At 37.7% G+C, this 20,468-nt stretch overlaps 1 protein-coding gene across 3 annotated transcripts in view; it reads right to left on the bottom strand.

Moving 5' to 3' along the window:
• Window positions 1–20,468, bottom strand: part of SASS6 (SAS-6 centriolar assembly protein) — a 57,792-nt gene that overhangs the window by 36,755 nt on the left and 569 nt on the right. Inside the window, exons 1-7 of one of the 3 annotated variants that reach the window (XM_047870421.1) lie at window positions 20,224–20,422; window positions 10,059–10,119; window positions 8,409–8,488; window positions 7,790–7,894; window positions 6,725–6,896; window positions 5,973–6,038; window positions 4,987–5,106 (exon numbers count right to left, since the gene is read on the bottom strand). In XM_047870421.1, the coding sequence (XP_047726377.1) occupies window positions 4,987–5,106; window positions 5,973–6,038; window positions 6,725–6,896; window positions 7,790–7,894; window positions 8,409–8,488; window positions 10,059–10,119; window positions 20,224–20,288 (669 nt within the window). In that variant the 5' untranslated portion in view covers window positions 20,289–20,422. Of the gene's footprint in view, window positions 1–4,986; window positions 5,107–5,972; window positions 6,039–6,724; window positions 6,897–7,789; window positions 7,895–8,408; window positions 8,489–10,058; window positions 10,120–20,223; window positions 20,423–20,468 lie in introns of those variants that run through there. The other 2 variants (XM_047870423.1, XM_047870422.1) reach the window with 2 other exon arrangements.

Here is a 20,468-nt window from a genome sequence, read left to right as displayed (position 1 = left end):
TGTTCCATTCATCTTTTCTAATTATGAAATTAGAAATCAAAGAAAAAATCTGGAAAGATCACAGATACACATAAAGGTTAAAAATAACATGCTAGTAAACAATGAATGGGACACCAAGAAATGAAGCAGATATTGAAAATTACATGGAGAAAAATGAAAATGGAAACAAAATAGTTCAAAAATCTTTGGGATGAAGCAAAAACTGTTCTAAGAGGGAAGTTTATAGCAAGCAATACAGGCCTACCTCAAGAAGCAAGAAAAATCCCAAATAAACAACCTAACCTTACACCTAAATGAGACAAAGAACAAACAAAATCCCAAACAAGTAGAAGGAAAGAAATAATAAAGATTAGACCAGAGGGGTGCCTGGATGGCTCAGTTGATTGAGCATCAGACTCTTGGTTTCAGCTCAGGTCATGATCTCAAGCCCTGCATTTGGCTTCATGCTGACAGCACAGAGCTTGCCTGAAATTCTCTCTCTACTTCTCTCTCTGCCCCTTCCCCGCTTGCGTGCAAGCACTCTCTCTCTCAAAAGAAAAAAAAAAAAAATTAGAGCAGAAATAAACAACATAGAAACTTAAAAAAAAAAATTAGAAATGAAAAGGAGAAATAACCAATAAAACAAAAATACAAAGGGTTATAAAAGACATGGAAAACTATATGCCAACAAGTTGTACAACCTAGAAGATATGGATAAACTCCTAAAAAACATATCACATCCCAAAACTGAATCAGGAAGAAAAAGAAAAATTGAACAAACTGATGACCTACAATGAAATTGAATCAGTCATCAAAAAATTCCAACAAAAGTCCAGGACCAGATGGCTTCATAGGTGAATTCAACCAAATATTTAAAGAGTATGAATACCTGTTCTTCTCAAACTAGTCCAAAAACCAGAAGAGGAAGGAAAACTTCCAAATTCATTTTAGGAGGTCTGTGTTACCCTGATACCAAAACCAGATAAAGATATGTATTACAAAAAAAGAGAATTACAAGCCAATTGTCTCTGATGAACATAGATACAAAAATTCCTCAACAAAATACTAGCAAACCAAATCCAACAATACATTAAAAAACAATCATTCACCACAATCAAGCAGGATTTAATCCTGGGTTGCAAGGGTGGTTCAAAATTCACAAATCAATGTAATACATCACATCAATAACAGAAAGGATAAAACCATACGATCATGTCAATAGACGCAGAAAAAGCATTTAACAAACTACAAGATCCATTCATGATAAAAACCCTCAACAAAATATGTTTAGAAGAAACGTACCTCAACATAATAAAGACCATATATGAAAAACCCACAGCTAATATCATACTGAATGGTGAAAAACTAAGCTTTCCACCTTAGAACAGGAGCAACACAAGGATGTCCAATCTCACCACTTTTATTCAACATAGTACTGGAAGTCTTAGCCACAGAAATCAGACAAGATGAAGGAATAAAAGGCATCCAAATTAGTAAGGAAGTAAAACTTTCATTACTTGCAGATGACATGATACTATATATAGAAAACTTGGAAGACTCCACCAGAAGTTACTAGAACTGATAAATGAATAAATGAATTCAGTAAGGTCACAGCACACAAAATCCACATACAGAAATGCACTGCATTTCTTTTTGCTTTTCTCCCCACACCCAGTGCACAGCCCAACATGGGGCTTGGACTCATGACCCTGAGGTGAAGGCCTGAGATGAAATCAAGAGTTGGACACTTAACCAATTGAGCCACCCAGGCACCCTTCCACTGCATTTCTATACACTAATAATGAAGCACAGACAGAGAAATTAAGAAAGCAATCTCATTTACAATTGCATCAAAAATAAGACACTTAGGAATAAACTTAAGGAAGTGAAAGACCTATATTCTGAAAACTATAAAACACTGATGAAAGAACCTTAAGATAACAGAAACAAATGGAAAGATATTGCACGCTCATGGACTGAAAGAACAAATACTATTTAAATGTCCACACTGGAGTACCTGGGTGGCTCAGCTGGTTAAGCATCCAACTCCTGATTTCAGCTCAGGGTCATGACCCTGAGGTTCGTGGGGCCAAGCCCTGCTTTGGGCTCTGTCTGGGCTGACAGAGGAGGGCCTGCTTGGGATTCTCTCTCTCCCTCTCTCTGCCCCTCCTCTGTTCGCATGCACTTTCTCTCCCTCTCAAAATAAACGTTAAAAATAAAGAAATAAAATGCCCATACTACCCAAAGCAATCCACACATTAAATGCCATCCTATCAAAATACTAACACCATTTTTCACAGAACTAGAATACTCCTAAAATTTGCATGGAAACACAAAAGACCCTGAATGGCCAAAACAATCTAGAAGAAAAAAAAAAACCTGAAGGTATCACAATTCTGACTTCAAATTATATTACAAAGCTGTAGTAATCAAAACAGAATGGTATTGGCACAAAAACAGACACAAAGATCAAAAGAACAGTACAGAAAGCCCAGACATAAACCCATGATTATACAGTCAATTATTCTTTTTTTTTTTTTTAACGTTTATTTATTTTTGAGACAGAGAGAGCATGAACGGGGGAGGGGCAGAGAGAGAGGGAGACACAGAATCGGAAGCAGGCTCCAGGCTCTGAGCCATCAGCCCAGAGCCCGACGTGGGGCTCGAATTCACGGACCGCGAGATCGTGACCTGAGCCGAAGTCGGACGCCCAACCAACTGAGCCACCCAGGCACCCCTACAGTCAATTATTCTATGACAAAGCAGGAGACAATGTCCAATGGGAGAAAAACAGTCTTTCCTATAAAAGGTATTGAGAAACTGGACAGTCACATGCAAAAGAATGAAACTGGACCATATTCTTCCACCATACACAAAAATAAACTCAAAATGGATTAAAGACCTAAATGTGAGACCTGAAACCATAACAATCCTAGAAGAGAGCACAGGCAATAATTTCTCTGACACTGGCTGTCAACTTTTTTCTAGATAGGTCTCCTGAGGCAAGGGAAATAAAAGCAAACATAAACTATTGGGACTACATCAGAATAAAAAGCTTCCACAGAGCAAAGGAAACAATAAAACTAAAAAGGCAACCTACTGAATAGGAGAAGATATTTGCAAATGATATATAAAGGGTTAGTGTCCAAAATATATAAAGAACCGATACAACACACACACACACACACACACACACACACACACACACACCCACAATCCAATGAAAACATGGACAGAAGACATGAACAGACATTTCTCCAAAGAAGACAAATGGCCAACAGACACATGAAAAGATGCTCAACATCATTCATTAGGGAAACCTAAATTGAAAGCATAATGAGATATCCTCTCACACACCTGTCAGAATGGTTACAACTGAAACCACAAGAAACAAGTGCTGGTGAGGAAGTGGAGAAAAAGGAACCCTGTTGCACTGTTGCTGGGAATGCAAATTGGTGCAGACAAGGTGAAAGAGTATGGAGGTTTCTCAAAAAATTAAAAATAAAGCCGCCCAAATGGGCACCTGGCAGGCTCAGTCAGAAGAGCATGAGAGTCTTGATCTCTGGGTCATGAGTTCGAGCTCCAGGTTGGGTGTAGAGATTACTAAAGAAAATAAATAAACTTAAAAAAAAAAACAAGATAGAACTACCCTGCAATCCAGTTATCACACTACCAGGTATTTACCCAAAGAATACAAAAACACTAATTCCAAAGGATATATGCACCCTATGTTTATTGCAGCAGTATTTATAATAGCCAAATTACGGAAGCAACCAAAGTTATCTATCAATAGATGATGGGGGGGTGGGAGGAAGGGGAAAGTGGGTGATGGGTATTGAGGAGGGCACCTGTTGGGATGAGCACTGGGTGTTGTATTGAAACCAATTTGACAATAAATTGCATATTAAAAAAATAGTAAAATAAAACAAAAAAATAGATGAATGGATAAAGATGTGGCATATACATACAATGGAATATCATTCAGCCATAAAAAAGAATGAAATCTTGCCATTTGCAACAACAGGGATGGAGCCAGAGTATAATGTTCAGCAAAGTGAGTCTGTCAGAAAAAGACAAATACCATATGATTTCACTCATATGTAGAATATCAGAAACAAAACAAATGGACAAAGGTAAAAAAAAGACAGACAAACCAAGAAAGAGACCCTTAATTATAGAGAACAAATTGAGTTATCTGAGAGGAGGTACAGAAGCAGATAGGTGAAACAGGTGAGGGAGAGTAAAGAATACACTTTTCATGGTCACCGAGTAATGTATATTACTGTTGAGTCACTATACTGCACATATACCTGAAACTAATATAACACTGGATGTTAAGTACACTGGAATTAAAATTTAAAGCTTAATAATAAAAAAAAAGAATATGGGGAAATAAGTACTATCATACACTATCTTTTACATTCCATTTGGTATGACCTGGGTGGCAAATCTACAACATCCATTAATACCTTATATGGGTATACTGCAATCTCCCTTCTAGGAACAAAGAACATTCGCTGTAGTATTCGTGTTAGCCAAGATACTGACACGTTGAAATGTCCATCACTTAGGTAAGTAGTTAAATAATTCATGTTATATCCAAATAATTCATACTATGCAGCCACTAAAAAAGAATACTTAAAAAGAATGATCTATGGTGTCATGTTACATGAAAAAAAAGTTACAATTAATATATACTGTAGGACCTCATTAGCACAGAATAAAACAAAAACCCACTAGGTGTATACAATCATGATTTACATACTTCTAAACTTACAAATATATATTTTTAAATGACATTATTTACATATCAAGAGACAAGTCTAGAAAACATATATCAAAAAGTTTATAAATTATTTCTGGATATTAAGACTTATAACGAGAAACTTAATTTTTCACATACTTCTGTAATGTTTGAACATATTAAACCAAGCATATATTACTTTTACAACTAACAAAATAATAGCAACAAAAAAATAATTTTCTATTTTCTTTTAATGTTCATACCTGCAAGGCCTTTTCTTTCTCATTTGTTAGTTCCTGGGAATGTTTATTTGACAATGCAGCTGTGTGTGATGCCCATTCATTCTGTAACTTATCTAATTCTTGCACTTTTTCTGATAAGGTCTGTATTAGAGTTCAATACAAAATATTAAGAAAGTCTTGTGAATGTTATTAGCTTAGAACATGGCAATATTTACAAAGGATATTAAAGAAAAGGAATCACAGCTTTCCAAAATATACTCAAAGCCTTTTCCTACACAGAATTTTTTTTTAATTTGAGGAAATCAAGATTAGAATAAAAGCAATTTTAGAGTTAGCACAGCTCAGAAGTCAAGCTTAACTATCTTTAACCTTTTAGTTAAACTCGGCTCTTCACCACCAAATCCTCTCCTCTGATATTAAGAAATAAATGTCTACCCAGGGTAGAGCAAGTCAGTCATAAGGAGTGGTTCATATATACACCTAAAACCCAGCAACACAGGTTTCCTAGATGGGCTATGTTGTGCAGGACAATTTCTGCCTGAAGTCATGCCACTTATCAGATACTTTGGTCCTCAGTTTCAAGGAGTATGGGCAAAAAGATTGTAGCTATGACTAAAATGATGGTAAGCCTATCAAAATAATTCATAACACAAGTATGGAAAAGAGGTTTAGAAGATGTGAACTGAAAAGTTATTTTCGACAGGAGGAATGAGGTGAATAAAAGAGTGAAGAAGTAACATGTGACAGGTACTATATATTATTTAATGAAGACTTGGAAGGAATGTGTCATATACTGAAGTTAACAGAAATGTTTGTATGGTATCAAATATCAGAGAAAGCATCAGATTAAGACAATTTACTGGTAGGGGAAGGATGTCAAAAAGGAGAAGGAATCCAAAAGTAACATACTTTTAAAAATTAATACACAAAAGCCTGGACAGGATTCAAGAAGCAATTCAGAGCCAATGTTTGGATGACATACAAAGACAAAATGAAATCTGAATTACCTTTTGTGTGAATTTCAGTTGCCTAGTAACATCATCTAGTGATTGCATCAATGATAATTTTTCTTCCTATTTATAAAAATAGTAAAATTAAGCAGTTTACAATTTAATCATCTATAGCTGTGCTACTCAAAGTATAGCAAAATATAGTGTCAGCATCACCCTGGGAGTTTGTTAAAAATACAGAATTTTAGGTTCCACCTCAAACCTTCTGACTCACTCTGAATGAGCAAGATGCCTAGAGGATTTGTGTACCACCAAAGTTTGAGATGCACTAATCTATAGCATTTGACTAAAGACTTTGTGAAAACTATTAAGAGGCATCCCAATGTTGCTTCTTTGCTACATATACCTTACAAAGTTAAAGAGCACTTTGTAATTCTCAAACCACTTTCACACATGTTTCCTCATTTGAGATAAGTGCAATAGGGTAGTAGATATCTCCATACTTATCTACAAATTGATAAAACCATCAACACCTTAAGTGAACTACCTCAGATTACATAAAATTAATAAAAATGATGGCACCTAGTTTTTCAATTTTTAGTCCAGTTCTAACCTCACTATATCTTAACTAAAAATAACAAATAAACAACCAATAAAATAAAAATAAATCCCTTACATATTACAAAAATTTACTAGACATCTTTAAAAACACTTCACTCTGAAAACAAAAACTAATAGCAATATAGCTTTTCAGTGATTTATCAGAGACTTTTGGTATTTATTTTTTAAAAAATAAATTTAAATCTTACCTTGCTACTTTTCAAACAGCTGGCTAAAAACTTCTTTATTTCCACATCATTTCCAGGTAAAAGTTTTAGTGAGAGGTGTGTAAGATGCTTAAAAGGATTTGTCTCTACCACATTTAAAAAGGCAGGTGAGTTATCCAAAATAGGTGCTGGAGAAACTAACTGCAGCAAAAACCTTTGAAAAGAAAAGTGTCACAATATAACAATACTTATGAGACAGTGAAACTTTCCCATTGAATCATAAGCTCCAGCGCATCAGAAATGATTAGAAGTGTCAGGAAAGGGGGCATATAGAAATCACAGGGGCCAACATGAAAGGACTCCCAATGGTTAAAGTGGATAAACTGATGTAAATAGTAAAATGGAAAAATTGGGCAAGAAATAGAAAAAGAATTCACTGAAACAGTGAATATGCAAATGTCCAGGAGTTCATTATGAAAGATGAAAATATAAGGAATTTAGTATTTATCCTTTTCTATATGAATTTTCAGAGTAATCAAATAGCCCAAACAGATGAAGAAAAATTCTTTATAAAAAAATTATACCTAGTAAGTATAAAAAGAATGGCAGAATTAGAAATGCATAACTTTGTAGTTCCTAATAAAATAATTGATTCAAACAATCATCAACTGATGACACCAATAGATAAAAGGTTGGTGAATTTTACAATGAAAGGATCAGGCTTTAGAATCACATGAATATACACATTTTCATATGTGTATGTGAATATATGAATATATATGCATGTATCCATATGTATATAAGAATATACACAAACCAAAATCTTATTCTCCTTTTCCAAGTTCATTATAAAAACACATACTTGATGATGTTAAATATTTTAGATAATTTTAATGGCTCTGTCAAGACATGAAAATTAAGGGGTAAATATTTCTGATTTTAACCATGATTCCTTAAAAGTTGATATTTAATAGAGCCCTAAACCCAGTTTTAAAAATAGACAGAGATACTTTTAACACATAGAAAATATTTTGCCATCAATTTGGCTTACAAAGAAGAGTTTGTCTTGAGAGAATTTTAATGATATAGAGCTCTCATGAGACTTACCTTGGAATTTCTTTGGCATGTTCTTGAGTACATTGCTGAAGAAGATCTATAAATTTTTGTGGGAAAGCTAAGAAGTCTACCAGAAGGCCTTGTTGGAATTTTAAACTATACAGAAGAAAAGAGAATTTTAAAAATTTAATTACTATTTTTAATTGTAATTAAAACCCTGAAATAGTCTTTTTTTTATTTACTGAACATGCATTATAATCAAAAACTGAGCTAGGGAACTTTGATTTTTATAGAATTCATTCAATGGGAAGGAAAAGGTCAATATACTTAGCTAAAGCTCCAAAACTCTGGGCTGTTTTAAGCAGAACTCTGATAACATATGAAATATTTACTTTCAAAAACATCCTGGGGCGCCCGGGTGGCTCAGTCGGTTGAGCGTCTGACTTTGGCTCAGGTCATGATCTCACAGTTCATGGATTTGAGCCCTGTGTCCTTCTCTGTGCTGACTGACAGCGCAAAGCCTGGAGCCTGCTTTGGATTCTGTCTCCCTCTCTCTCTGCCCCTCCCCCACTCGCACAAGCGAGCCCCCGCTCTCTCTCTCAAAAGTAAATAAAAGGTTAAAACAAAAAAAAAAAAAAAAAAAAAAAAACAGAAAAACAAATTTAATTACCTCTGAAAATCTTCCTCAGATATAACAAGGTTATACAGAAAAAATGGATCGGTATCATCAGTCAGACGGATAACTAAATCCTAAAAGAAAGATTGTTATTTTTTAATGTTTTCAATAGATCTGGCTTTTAGCCTAATTCCTTCCTTCTTAGAAGTAAAATTATCCAGTAACAACAATGTGTCACCATTATACTTCAGATGACTTTGTTTTTTGGTGCTGCTGGGTTTTTCATCAGTCTTTAAAAGACTTAAGATTCTTAAACAGGGGTAGATATTCTGCTCCATGGGATCCTTGTGGGGGTCTATAAAAACTAATTAAATGCCAGAATTTAAGTTAAGGACTATCATCCTCTTAGGAAAATTGAGACCCAGTCCTTGCTGTACTATACCATGACAAAAACACTCAACCACTGACCATATCATATTCAATTATATTTTCAGTTTTTCCCAAGTTAATTGATACTTCCAAAGTGGCAACACATCAGCTGAAACGACAAGCCAACGATCTATCCTAGAAAAGGAGCATTCGTCTCTCAGGCAGAGGGCAGGGGTATCAAGTAACAAGTTGCCAAGGCTTCATTCTGAGGGCCTATTCCTACTCCAGGTGGCGGTGGACGTGGAAGCCCATCTGTTTTCAGTTTCAAATGAAGTGAATGTCTTTCATAAAGACCACTTTCTATGTACATTTACAGTGTGGTGGAGCACCACAGTAGCAAAAACGGATACAGAAGTACACAGAAATTACATACTTCAGTGAATAATGTAGTAAGGAAAACAGGCATGGCAACAAGATGATGGAGGCCTAATAAAGAAGTGAGATTAAGAATAAGCCCTCACTTCGAAATAGAATCTACTCGTGTCTACTGAGGAACTGTTAGGGTAGAGTTCTAGAAAAATCTAAACCACTTATGAGCAGTTAGGAAATGAAGAGGTACAGCAGGTCTAAGGAATTAACATGTAAGAAATATATCATCTCTACCCCAGAAAATTCGCAATCTAGGTATTTGCTCTGCCTCAGAAGGTCCTGTTCTTAAAGCAGCTTCTACTTAGGTACTTCCTGAAATCCACCCAAAATGCTATTAAAAACTGAAACTACTACTACTAATAATACTACAAGGTCCTTGAATCCTCATGTGTAAGGAAAGCTCTGACACAAAGAAAACAGATGCTGTATTTCTTAGTCATCTATTCTGTATCCACATCACTGTTAATGACTCAGACTTTTGAAGATCACATAGGACTGATGTTCTAAATGCCTCCCTTCAAAAGGCAAAGATTCAAAAAACTATATCCCTGCAGTGCTTCAATTCATTCTATTCTCACATTTACACCATGAAATGCCAATTCTACAGGGTAGCAAAATATATATTCTAGCAACTTATAAGTGCATTGGTAAAACTTAACCCCCAATTCTCCCAATCCCCAATTCTTCCTGTATGCTTCAGAAACATATGGTATAATAATCTCTCAATCACTGTCTTTGTAGATTCTATCACCCCAGATTTGCAAGTTACAAACGGGCCCAAAACTAAAAGGCAAGGTGAGTGTAACAAAAGACCTCATATTCTTAAAGAACAAAAATAATTATAATGTACAGAAATTATATTTTTAAAAAAAGAAAAAATGTGTTTCAAAAGAAATTAATACCAACCTTTCTGTGAACTGGATTAGAAACTGATTGTAGTTCAATGCTCACTCTAACACTTACTCTCCTGTATGAAAAGATATACCCAACTGTCAGAAACATTTGCATGGAATGAGTTACCACTGTCATTTGTATTAGCTAAAGTTTTCTGTATTAAGTTGCAAGATCTTTCACAGGTGCTCCCTAAGTTAAAAACAGTTATTTGGAAAGCACACTGGATTTAAAGTTTTAAGTTCTTGTTCTTCCACTAATAAGTAATCAGGTTTTTAACCAGGAACTATCTATATTTTTCTCTCCTGTAAAATGGAGTTGTTGTGAGAATTAAATGAAATAAATGATGTGAAATTCCCATTACCAGACTGAGATATAACCTCACTGCCCTGATTCTAAAATAGCATCTACTGAAAGCCAGACAAACTATCAATTTATTAACAACTTCACATTAAAAAAAATCACCAATTGATCAAATTGATTTATGGGAGGTTCCATTTGAAAAACTAAAAATGTGAAGCAGCATTAGAATACATGGCATGTTTATAATCAAGGAAATAGAATAATATATTCCTTCTCTTATGCATATACAAAATCCACCAACTACATCTGCTCAATATTCAATATATCCACAGAAGTACTGTCAACAATTTTATTGTCGACCTTAACCCAGAGGCAGAGTAACTCTAAACTTTATTTTAAAACGTTAAAAAAAAATTTTTTTTAATGGTTACTTTTGAGAAAGAGAGACAGAACGTGAGCAGGGGAGAGAGAGAGGGAGAGGGAAACACAGAATCTGAAGCAGGCTCCAGGCTCTGAGCTGTCAGCACAGAGCCTGATGTGGGACTCGAACTCACAAACAGTGAGATCATGACCTGAGAGGAGGTCGGATCCATAACTGACTGAGCCACCCAAGTGTCCCTAAACTTTTTCTAAAGAGACCATAACTTTCCACAGTATCTACTCCATCTTAGAGAATTCAATATCAGACAGAGACATATAAATAAAGGTGCTCATAACCATTAATCAAACTGAGCCAAAATGCTTAATTAATTGAGGAAATAAAGGGAAAATTGGTGAAAAAACATCTCTGCACAAGTGTTCTTTATCCTGCTAGAATTAAATAACAATGGCTTTTACCTGATGTGCAGGAAACAAAAGTAAAAGTAAAAATAGAATTTATTCCATTTTAAGCTACTCTTCTAAAAATGTGTTTTAGGGGCACCTGGGTGGCTCAGTCAGTTAAGTGCTCAACTTCGGCTCAGGTCGTGATCTTGAGGTTTATGAGTTCAAGCCCCGCATCAGGCTCTGTGCTGATGGCTCAGAGCCTGGAGCCTGCTTCAGATTCTGTGTCTCCCTCTCTCTCTGCCCCTACCTCACTCATGCTCTCTCAAAAATAAATAAAAACATTAAAAACAATTTTTTTAAAGATGTGTTTTAAATTTTTCCCACATTCTGCTACTTATCTACTACAGAAGTAAAAAGTATAGATAGACCTAGCAACTGAGTGTTGATGGAAAAACTTGGTAATAGTTGACCAAGGCTAAATTCAATTGTTCAGATTTTTTTTATGCTCTAACTTAAAATTTTTATATTGCCTTAAAAAATGTCATTTTAGTTAAGTTTCCTATTGAACATGATTGGTTGCCTAATCTTAGTATGGTGAGGTTACCATATAGTAAGTTTACCCTAACTTCTGTTATCTGAATAGGAATGAGCAGCAATGGCACAGATAGGAAGAACTAACAGTGAAACCTTAAACTGCGAGTAACTTGTTCTGCATGTGTTCTGTATGACAGCAAGCATTTCTAATAAATTTTAACTTCATAAACAAATGATATCTTGCAATACAAGTAGTATGTGACACTGAATGTCCCATGATCACAAGTGAGCCAATGGTTCTTCTCTTTCTTTGTGGGATTGCTAGTGATCCTTTCCCATGCTCAGATGCTGTCTCAGGGCACAGTGTTTGGCAGAAATCAATGATTTTTCAGAATGTTGAAAGGTGCCCACAACTGGCACTAGTGTATTTTTTGTCACTTCAAAGCACCTATGGACAGTCCCCTGCTTTTCCACATAAGAGTAAGCTTAGAAATGCTTTGCTTCATTCTAGGTCAGGCTTCCTGCAGAAAGAGACCCTTTCCTCTTGTGCTTTATTGCCAGTTACATCAAATACAGTATATGACAAAAGTTTATTAATACTGTACTATAGTCAACATCCATGCAAGCGTACACAATGGCTCCCATGCAGAAAAAGACTGAAAAGAAAGGCAGTAAGAAGAAAATGATTATGGTGGAAGAAGGAAATTGTATGTGAGTGACCCAAATCTCAAGATTTTGTAAGTCTACATCAGCATCTCGTCTGCAAAGGAAGAGAAAAAGGCAGAGAAAACCTTCATTTCAAATGAGATTAGGGAGATGTGTAAAATGTGGAAAACAGTACAAAATTTTGTAGAAAAGCACCACCCGAATAAGGCTGTAGCAGTGCGAGTAATGAATCTGTTTAGCGGCAATGCAATGTCACATTTCCCCGAAATCCTCAAAAGGAGGCAAAAGCAAGTGTCATTGGGTAGGTTCCTTGTTAAAGTTGCACGAAAAGAAAAAGTTTCCATTGAACCAACAGATACCAGTGATTCCGTTAATAATAGTCAAAGCTGTCCTACACAATAATCCTCCTCTCTTGTTTCCCTCACACCAGCCATGAAGTGCAGGTTCAAAGGTAAGTGCAGGTTAATTTATTTTTCTTTAAGTTTTGTATTTTATTATTTTGTATTATATTACAGTATTGTAATCATTTTTTAAAGTTTATTTATTTCGGGGGGGGGGGGCAGAGAGAGAGGGAGAGAGAGAGAGAATCCCAAGCAGGCTCTCCGCACTGCCAATGCAGAGCCTGACTCAGGGCTCAAACTTACCAACCTACAAGACCATGACCTGAGCTGAAGTCGAGTCAGATGCTTACCAACTGAGCCACTCAGGCGCCCCTCATAATCATCTTTATATGAATATTTTTTGGGTTTTGGACCGAATCATCTGAATTTCCATTATTTCCTGTGGGGAAATTTGCTTTGATATGCAAGTGCTTTGGATTATAAGCATGTTTCCAGAACGAATTATGCTCACAAACCAAGGTACTACTGTATTTTTAAAACAAGAGAACATTTTGTTTCTATTTTTCTAATATCTAGTGTATTATATGTGAAACAGATTAGATTTCTACTCCAATTCTGCAAATTAAGTTCTTAGAAAAAAAAAAAAAAACCTTTCAATTTCCTAATTTGTAAGGGAAGTGAACAGAGTTAGGTTTGTGAGGGCCTTTTCAGATCTACAATGTCATTATGTTTGGTTTTTGCCTTCTGAAGTTTTTTTCTAAAACATGCTGCCATAGAGGGTATGATACTGCAGTAGATAACTTTTTATGGTGATGTACACTTTCTAAATTCCTATTGGGGCAACTGGGTGGCTCAGTTGGTTGAGCATCCAGCTCTTGATTTCGGTTCAGGTCATGATCCCAGGGTCATAGGATCGAGCCCCACATCAGGGGTCTGTGCTGAGCAGGGAGCCTGCTGAAGATTTTTTCTCTCTCCTTCTGGGGCGCCTGGATGGCTCAGTCAGTTAAGCATCTGACGTCAGCTCAGGTCATGATCTCACAGTCTGTGAGTTCAAGCCCCGCATGGGGCTCTGTGCTGACAGCTCAGAGCCTGGAGCCTGCTTTGGATTCTGTGTCTCCCTCTCTCTCTCTCTGCCCCTCCCCTGCTCATGCTCTGTCTCTTTCTCAAAAATAAATAAAAACATTTAAAAAAATGTTTTTTTAAAAAAAGATCTTTTCTCTCTCCTTCTGCCCCTCTCCCTTGCTTGCGCTCTCTTAAAAAAGGTGGCGGGGGGGGGGGGGCACCTGGGTGGCTCAGGCAGTTAGTTAAGTGTCCTACTCTTGGTTTCAGCTCAGGTCATGGTCTTGCAGTTCATGAGTTCAAGCCCTGCAGTGGGCTCTGGGCTGACAATGTGAAGCCTGCTTGGGATTCTTTCTTCCTCTCTCTGTCCCTCCCCCACTGGTGCCATCTCTGTCTTTCTCAAAATAAACAAGCTTTAAAAAAAAAACAAAAGAAAGAAAAGCTTAAAAAAAAGGTCCTATCATACTTGATAAATTTGTTTAAAAAAAAAAAGTCAACTAATAAAGTATTCTTTAGATAATACTGGAAGAATCACATTAATATAATTTTATAAGCTTATTAATGATACTGTTGCATATATTACAAATGTCTATATTGCATTAGCTTTGGGGGGAAAAGGGAGGAGGAAAGGCCCACAGAATAAAGTTCTTCCCCCAACCCCAAAATATGTTGTAGAAAAGTCTGAGCTTTCAGAAAATATAGTACTTGAAATCACAAATCATATTTTCTTCATTATAATGGTTGTTATGGGAACAATATAAAACATATCAATAAAAACTCATAAAAAATGCTATTTCCCAAAATAAATGTCATACTCTGAACAATACATAAATTCACATAACATCCTCCCTACAAGTTAGATTTCATATTAGAATTGGATTCTAGCCCACCTCTGCCACCTAGGAGCAGTGACCTTAAACTCTCAATTCAGACATATAAAAGCTACTCTAAGCCAGGTAGTATGATGGATGCTAGGAATACAAACAGAAATACACACGGTCCATGTCCTCAAATTGAGATCAGATTAAATGACTCTACTCAGATTTGCTTGATTTAAGTGCTTCAAGAGAAGGAAGGGAAGGGTTACTAACACTTACTGACTACCCGTGCTTTACATGTATCTTACATAACAATAATCTTATTAAGTAAATATTATGTGTGTCTTAGAAAGGAAGAACTGAGGTGCATAAGTTACAAACATGGCTAAGGTCACCTTGCAGAGGTGACCAAATTAGAATTCAGACATTACACCTGCACTATGCTATCTGATAAATGAATAAAGGCAATTAATCTCAACCTAGGCAACTGAAAAATTCCTTATAGTGAAGGGATTTAAGACAGACTTTGAAGGCTATGAAAGAAAAAGCAGCTGGGGCAGGGAGAATAGCATGAATAAAGGTATGGTATTGAGATTATCAGGCACAATCAAGGGATAACAAATAGTCTTGTATGACTAGTATACAGGCAGAAGAAGTTACAAAACAAAAATGAAAAAGCAGGTGTCAAACCATGGGCTTCAAAATTTTGCATTACTTTCCTCAGAGTTCTCTGAGCATTATCACTATCTTTCACTGAAGTTTCTCCTTCTCTATGACTTCAGAACATTGATGTCACTTCATGTATTAATCACACTTTAATAATAACTAATGTTTGGGCAATCCCTATCAATATAGCACCAGCATTCTTTTTTTAAAATTTTGTTGGGGCGCCTGGGTGGCACAGTCGGTTAAGCGTCCGACTTCAGCCAGGTCACGATCTCGCGGTCCGTGAGTTCGAGCCCTGCGTCGGGCTCTGGGCTGATGGCTCAGAGCCTGGAGCCTGTTTCCGATTCTGTGTCTCCCTCTCTCTCTGCCCCTCCCCTGTTCATGCTCTGTCTCTCTCTGTCCCAAGAATAAATAAACGTTGAAAAAAAAAATTTTTTTTAAATAAATAAATAAAAACAAAATTTTGTTAATGTTTTGATTTATTTTTGAGAGGGAGAGAGAGAGACAGACACAGAGCATGAGTGGGAAAGGGGCAGGCAGAGAGAGAGGGAGACACAGAATTTGAAGCAGGTTCCAGGCTCCAAGCTGTCAGCACAGAGCCTGACGTGGGTCTCAACCTAGTGAACCATGAGATCGTGACCTGAGCGGAAGTCAGACGTTTAACTGAGCTACCCATGCCCCCCCAACACCAGCATTCTTCACAGGGCTAGAGCAAGCAATCCTAAAATTTGTATGGAACCAGGAAAGAGCCGGAATAGCCAAAGCAATCCTGAAAAAGAAAACCAAAGCTGGAGGCATCACAATTCGGGACTTCAAGCTGTATTACAAAGCTGTAATCATCAAGACAGTATGGTACTGGCACAAAACCAGACACACAGATCAATGGAACAGAATAGAGAATCCAGAAATGGACCCACAAATGTATGGCCAACTAATCTTTGACAAAGCAGGAAAGAATATCCAATGGAAAAAAGACGGTCTCTTCAGCCAATGGTGTTGGGAAAACTGGACAACATGCTTGAAAAATGAAAATGAAAATGAAAAATGAAAATGCATGAAAAATGCATGAAAAATGAACCCGGACCACTTTCTTACACCATATACAAAAATAAACTCAAAACGAATGAAAGACCTAAACATAAGACAGAAAGCCATCAAAATCCTAAAGAAAACAAGCAACAACCTCTTTGACCTTGGCCACAGCAACTTCTTACTTGACATGTCTCTGGAAGCAAGGGAAACAAAAAGCAACAATGAACTACCAGGGCCTCATCAAGATAAAAATCTTCTGCAGAGGGAAGGAAACAATCAGCAAAACTAAAAGGCAACCAATGACAGAATGGGAGAAGATATTTGCAATGACATATCAGATAGAGTTAGTATACAAAATCTATAAAGAACTTACCAAACTCAGCACCCAAAAAACAAACAATCCAGTGAAGAATGGGCAGAAGACATGAATAGACATTTTTCCCAAGAAGACATCCAGATGGCTAACAGACACACGAAAAGATGCTCAACATCATTCATTATCAGAGAAATACAAATCAAAACCACAATGTGATACCACCTCGCACCTGTCAGAGTAGCTAACATTAACAACTCATGCGATAACGGATGTTGGCTAGGATATGGAAAAAGAGGAACCCTTTTGCACTGCTGGTGGGAATGCAAACTGGTGCAGCCACTCTGGAAAACAGTATGGAGGTTCCTCAAAAAAATTAAAAATAGAACTACCCTATGACCCAACAACTGCACTACTAGGCATTTATCCAAAGGATACAGGTGTGCTGTTTCGAAGGGACCCCATGTTTATAGCAGCACTATCAACCATAGCCAAAGTATGGAAAGAGCCCAAATGTCTATCAACTGATGAATGGATAAAGAAGACGTGGTGTATACATACACACATACACACACACACAATGGAATATTACTCGATCAAAAAGAATGAAATCTTGCCATTTGAAGCAATGTGGATGGAAACTAGAGTGTATTATGCTAAGCAAAATCAGTCAGAGAAAAAGTATCATATGACTAAACTCATATGTGGAATTTAAGATACAAAACAGATGAACATAAGGGAAGCAAAAATAATATAAAAACAGAAGGACAAACCATAAGAGACTCTTACATACAGAAAACAAACTGAGGGTTGCTGGAGGTGTTTGGGGTGGGGGGGATGGGCTAACTAGGCAAGGGACATTAAGGAGGACACTTGTTGGGATTAACACTGGGTGTTATATATAAGTGATAGATCACTAAATTCTACTCCTGAAATGATTATACTATATGTTAACTTAGATGTAAATTCAAAAAAATAAATTACAGATAAATAAAAATGATATTCCTAAGAAAAACAAGAACTACTGTTTGGGGTGCCTGGCTGGCTCAGTCGGTTAAGTGTCCAAGTCTTGATTTCAGCTCAGGTCATGATCCCATGGCTTGTGGAATGGAGCCCTGTGTCGGGCTGTGTTGACAGTGAGAATCTGCTTGGGATTCTCTCTCTGCTCCTCCCCCACTCACTTGCGCTCTCTCTCAAAATAACTAAACAAACATTTAAAAATAATAATAATAATAACTAACATTTGCTGAATGTTTATTATGTTCCAAGCACTGTTCTAAGCCCTTTGTATTAACTCATTTCATGCTCATAATAATCCCATGAGGCAGGTACTTTCATCATCAACAATTTTCTCATCATCAACTTAAAGGTGAAACAGAGGGGGCACCTGTGTGGTTCAGTCGGTTGAGTGTCCAACTTCAGCTCAGGTCATGATCTCACAGTTTGTGGGTTTGAGCCCCACATTGGGCTTTGTGCTGACAGTGGGAAGCGTGTTTTGGATCCTCTGTCCCCTTCTCTGTCTGCCCCTCCCCTGCTCTTTCTCTCAAAAATAAATAAAAAACAAAAAAAGATGAGACACAGAGAAGACGACTGTACAAAATCAAACAGTCAACGAGTGGCAGAAGTGGAATTTAAACCCAGAAAATGTGGCTCCAGAGCCTGAACTCTTACCCTGTGCTATGCTGCTTCTCCAAAGATCTTTTTGTTTCCCCTATTAAAGTGTAAGTTCCCTGAGGGCTGACATGAAAACTGTTTTTGTTGCTAGTGTTGGGAGACAGGAGAGTGAAGACGAAGAAAGCTTGACAGTCTCAGCATGTAGGACAATTCCTAGTACACAGTATTCATAAATATTTGTTGAGCTGAACTGACCCTGAATATTTAACTAAAATCTGGGTTGTTTTCCCTATAGGTCAGGGATCAGCACATTTTCTGTAAAGGGCCAGACAGTAAATACTTTAGGCTTTGTGGGTCATAAGGTCTCTGTCACAATTATTTATATCTGCCCTGATGGCACAAAAGCAGCCATACAGGGGCGCCTGGGTGGCTCAGTCGGTTAGGCAGCCAACTTTGGCTCAGGTCATGATCTCGCGGTCCGTGAGTTCGAGCCCCGCGTCGGGCTCTGTGCTGACAGCTCATAGCCTGGAGCCTGTTTCCGATTCTGTGTCTCCCTCTCTCTGACCCTCCCCCGTTCATGCTCTGTCTCTCTCTGTCTCAAAAATAAATAAACGTCAAAAAAATTTTTTTTTTAAATAAACGTTAAAAAAATTTTTTTTAAAGAAAAAAAAGCAGCCATACAATTTTTTTTTCATTTTTTAATGTTTATTCAAAAGAGAGAGAGAGAGATCAAGCATGAGGGGAGAAGGGGCAGATAGACAGGGAGACATGTGAAGAATCTGAAGCAGGCTCCAGGCTCTGAGTTGTCAGCACAGAGCCCGACACGTGGCTCTAATCCATGAACTGTGAGATCATGACCTGAGCCCAAGTCAGACATTCAACCAACTACACCACCTAGGCGCCCGCAGACAATTCTTAAATGAGAATGGCTGTGTTCCAATAAAACTTTATTTACAAAAACAGGTAAGAAGGCCACCTGGCCCATGGGCTCTAGTCTGCTAACCCCTGCTACAGGTGATAAGAATATATCAAAGGTTTCTAAACAAGAGAAAAGGTTGACAGTGTATTTTGTTTTTTTTAATATTTCTGAGAGACAGAGGCCACCCAGATCCCCCACAATGTCTTCGTTTTTAAAACCTCCCATTTCCACACTCTTTAGTTTTCACATACACTTTCATTTCCTCAGCATAGGCACCTTATGTCAGTTTCACAAATGAGGAAACAAGGTTCAGAGAAGAGTCAACTAATGGGTTGTGGAACAGAGACAAAACTGAAATGTCTTGACTTCTAATCAAATCTGGTAAGTCCTAACAGCACCACTTCCTTTGTCAAAGTTTTAATTTTGCATTTATCTGCGAGACTGGCTTTTATTTCCTCCCCGACTGGACTTCAAGCTCCAGGAAAACAAGGAATGTTCTTCCTGGCCACTACGGCCCCACTACGCAGCAAGGTGTTTTGCCAATAAGCAGTATTCGTTGAATGAATAAATGAAATTTATAATTTTCCCCTCCTGTTTTCAGGCGACTAAATGTAACTTATTTTTAGTAACTAATGTGAAGAAAAGACAATACACCATAAAAACCTTTTTAAGCTGCAGCTTAAATTTACTTCCCATATGATTCAAAGGAGAGCGGAAAAAAGGGCTGGGAGCGAAGCCCTGAGTTCTAGAGCCGGCCGTGCCGTGAACTTGTTATGAGCCCTTGGGTAAATCATGTGTAAATTACTTCACTTCTCCGGACAAAATTAACTTTCTGTCTCAAAAAGAGAGAGTAGGACTATAATTTTCCACGATTCGGTTCAGAACTAAATTTTTTTTTTTTTAATTAACTCGATGCGGGTCAGGTTCCTATTTCCTCTATACCTCCCTTCTGCGCCGTCAGCAACGGCCAACTTGGTGAGAGAAGTAACACTGGGTTCCACCTGCGGTTCTCTCCGCGTCCTGAGACGCCCGCCGCTCACCCAATTGCAACTGGGTGCTCCCTGGCCAGAGCCGCCATCTTCCCCCCCCCCCCCACTTTGGCCCGACCCCAACCGCCACCCGCGGGCACGGGGGTAACGCGGAACCTCACCTCTCCTCGCAGTCTTTGCATTTCACCTGCAGCGGGACTAGTTCCTGGAACAGAACCTGGCTCATGTTGGACCGCTGCCCGTGCCAGTGAGCGGAAAAGTCCAGCAGGCCCAGCCCGCGGAACTAGCCGAAAGGCGTCCGGGTCCTGCTAAAATTTGAGTTTGGCGCTCGGCTTCCGCTGAGGAGGCGGGGATAACAGAAACCGAGGGAAGGTGCAGGAGATTTGGACCTCGTCAGCCACCATCA

This window comes from Prionailurus viverrinus, chromosome C1 (assembly GCF_022837055.1).
Source record: "Prionailurus viverrinus isolate Anna chromosome C1, UM_Priviv_1.0, whole genome shotgun sequence".
In the NCBI taxonomy this organism is placed as follows: domain Eukaryota; kingdom Metazoa; phylum Chordata; class Mammalia; order Carnivora; family Felidae; genus Prionailurus; species Prionailurus viverrinus.
The sequence above is the reverse complement of the archived record's forward strand: the minus strand, read 5'-3'. Positions and strand labels throughout refer to the sequence as shown.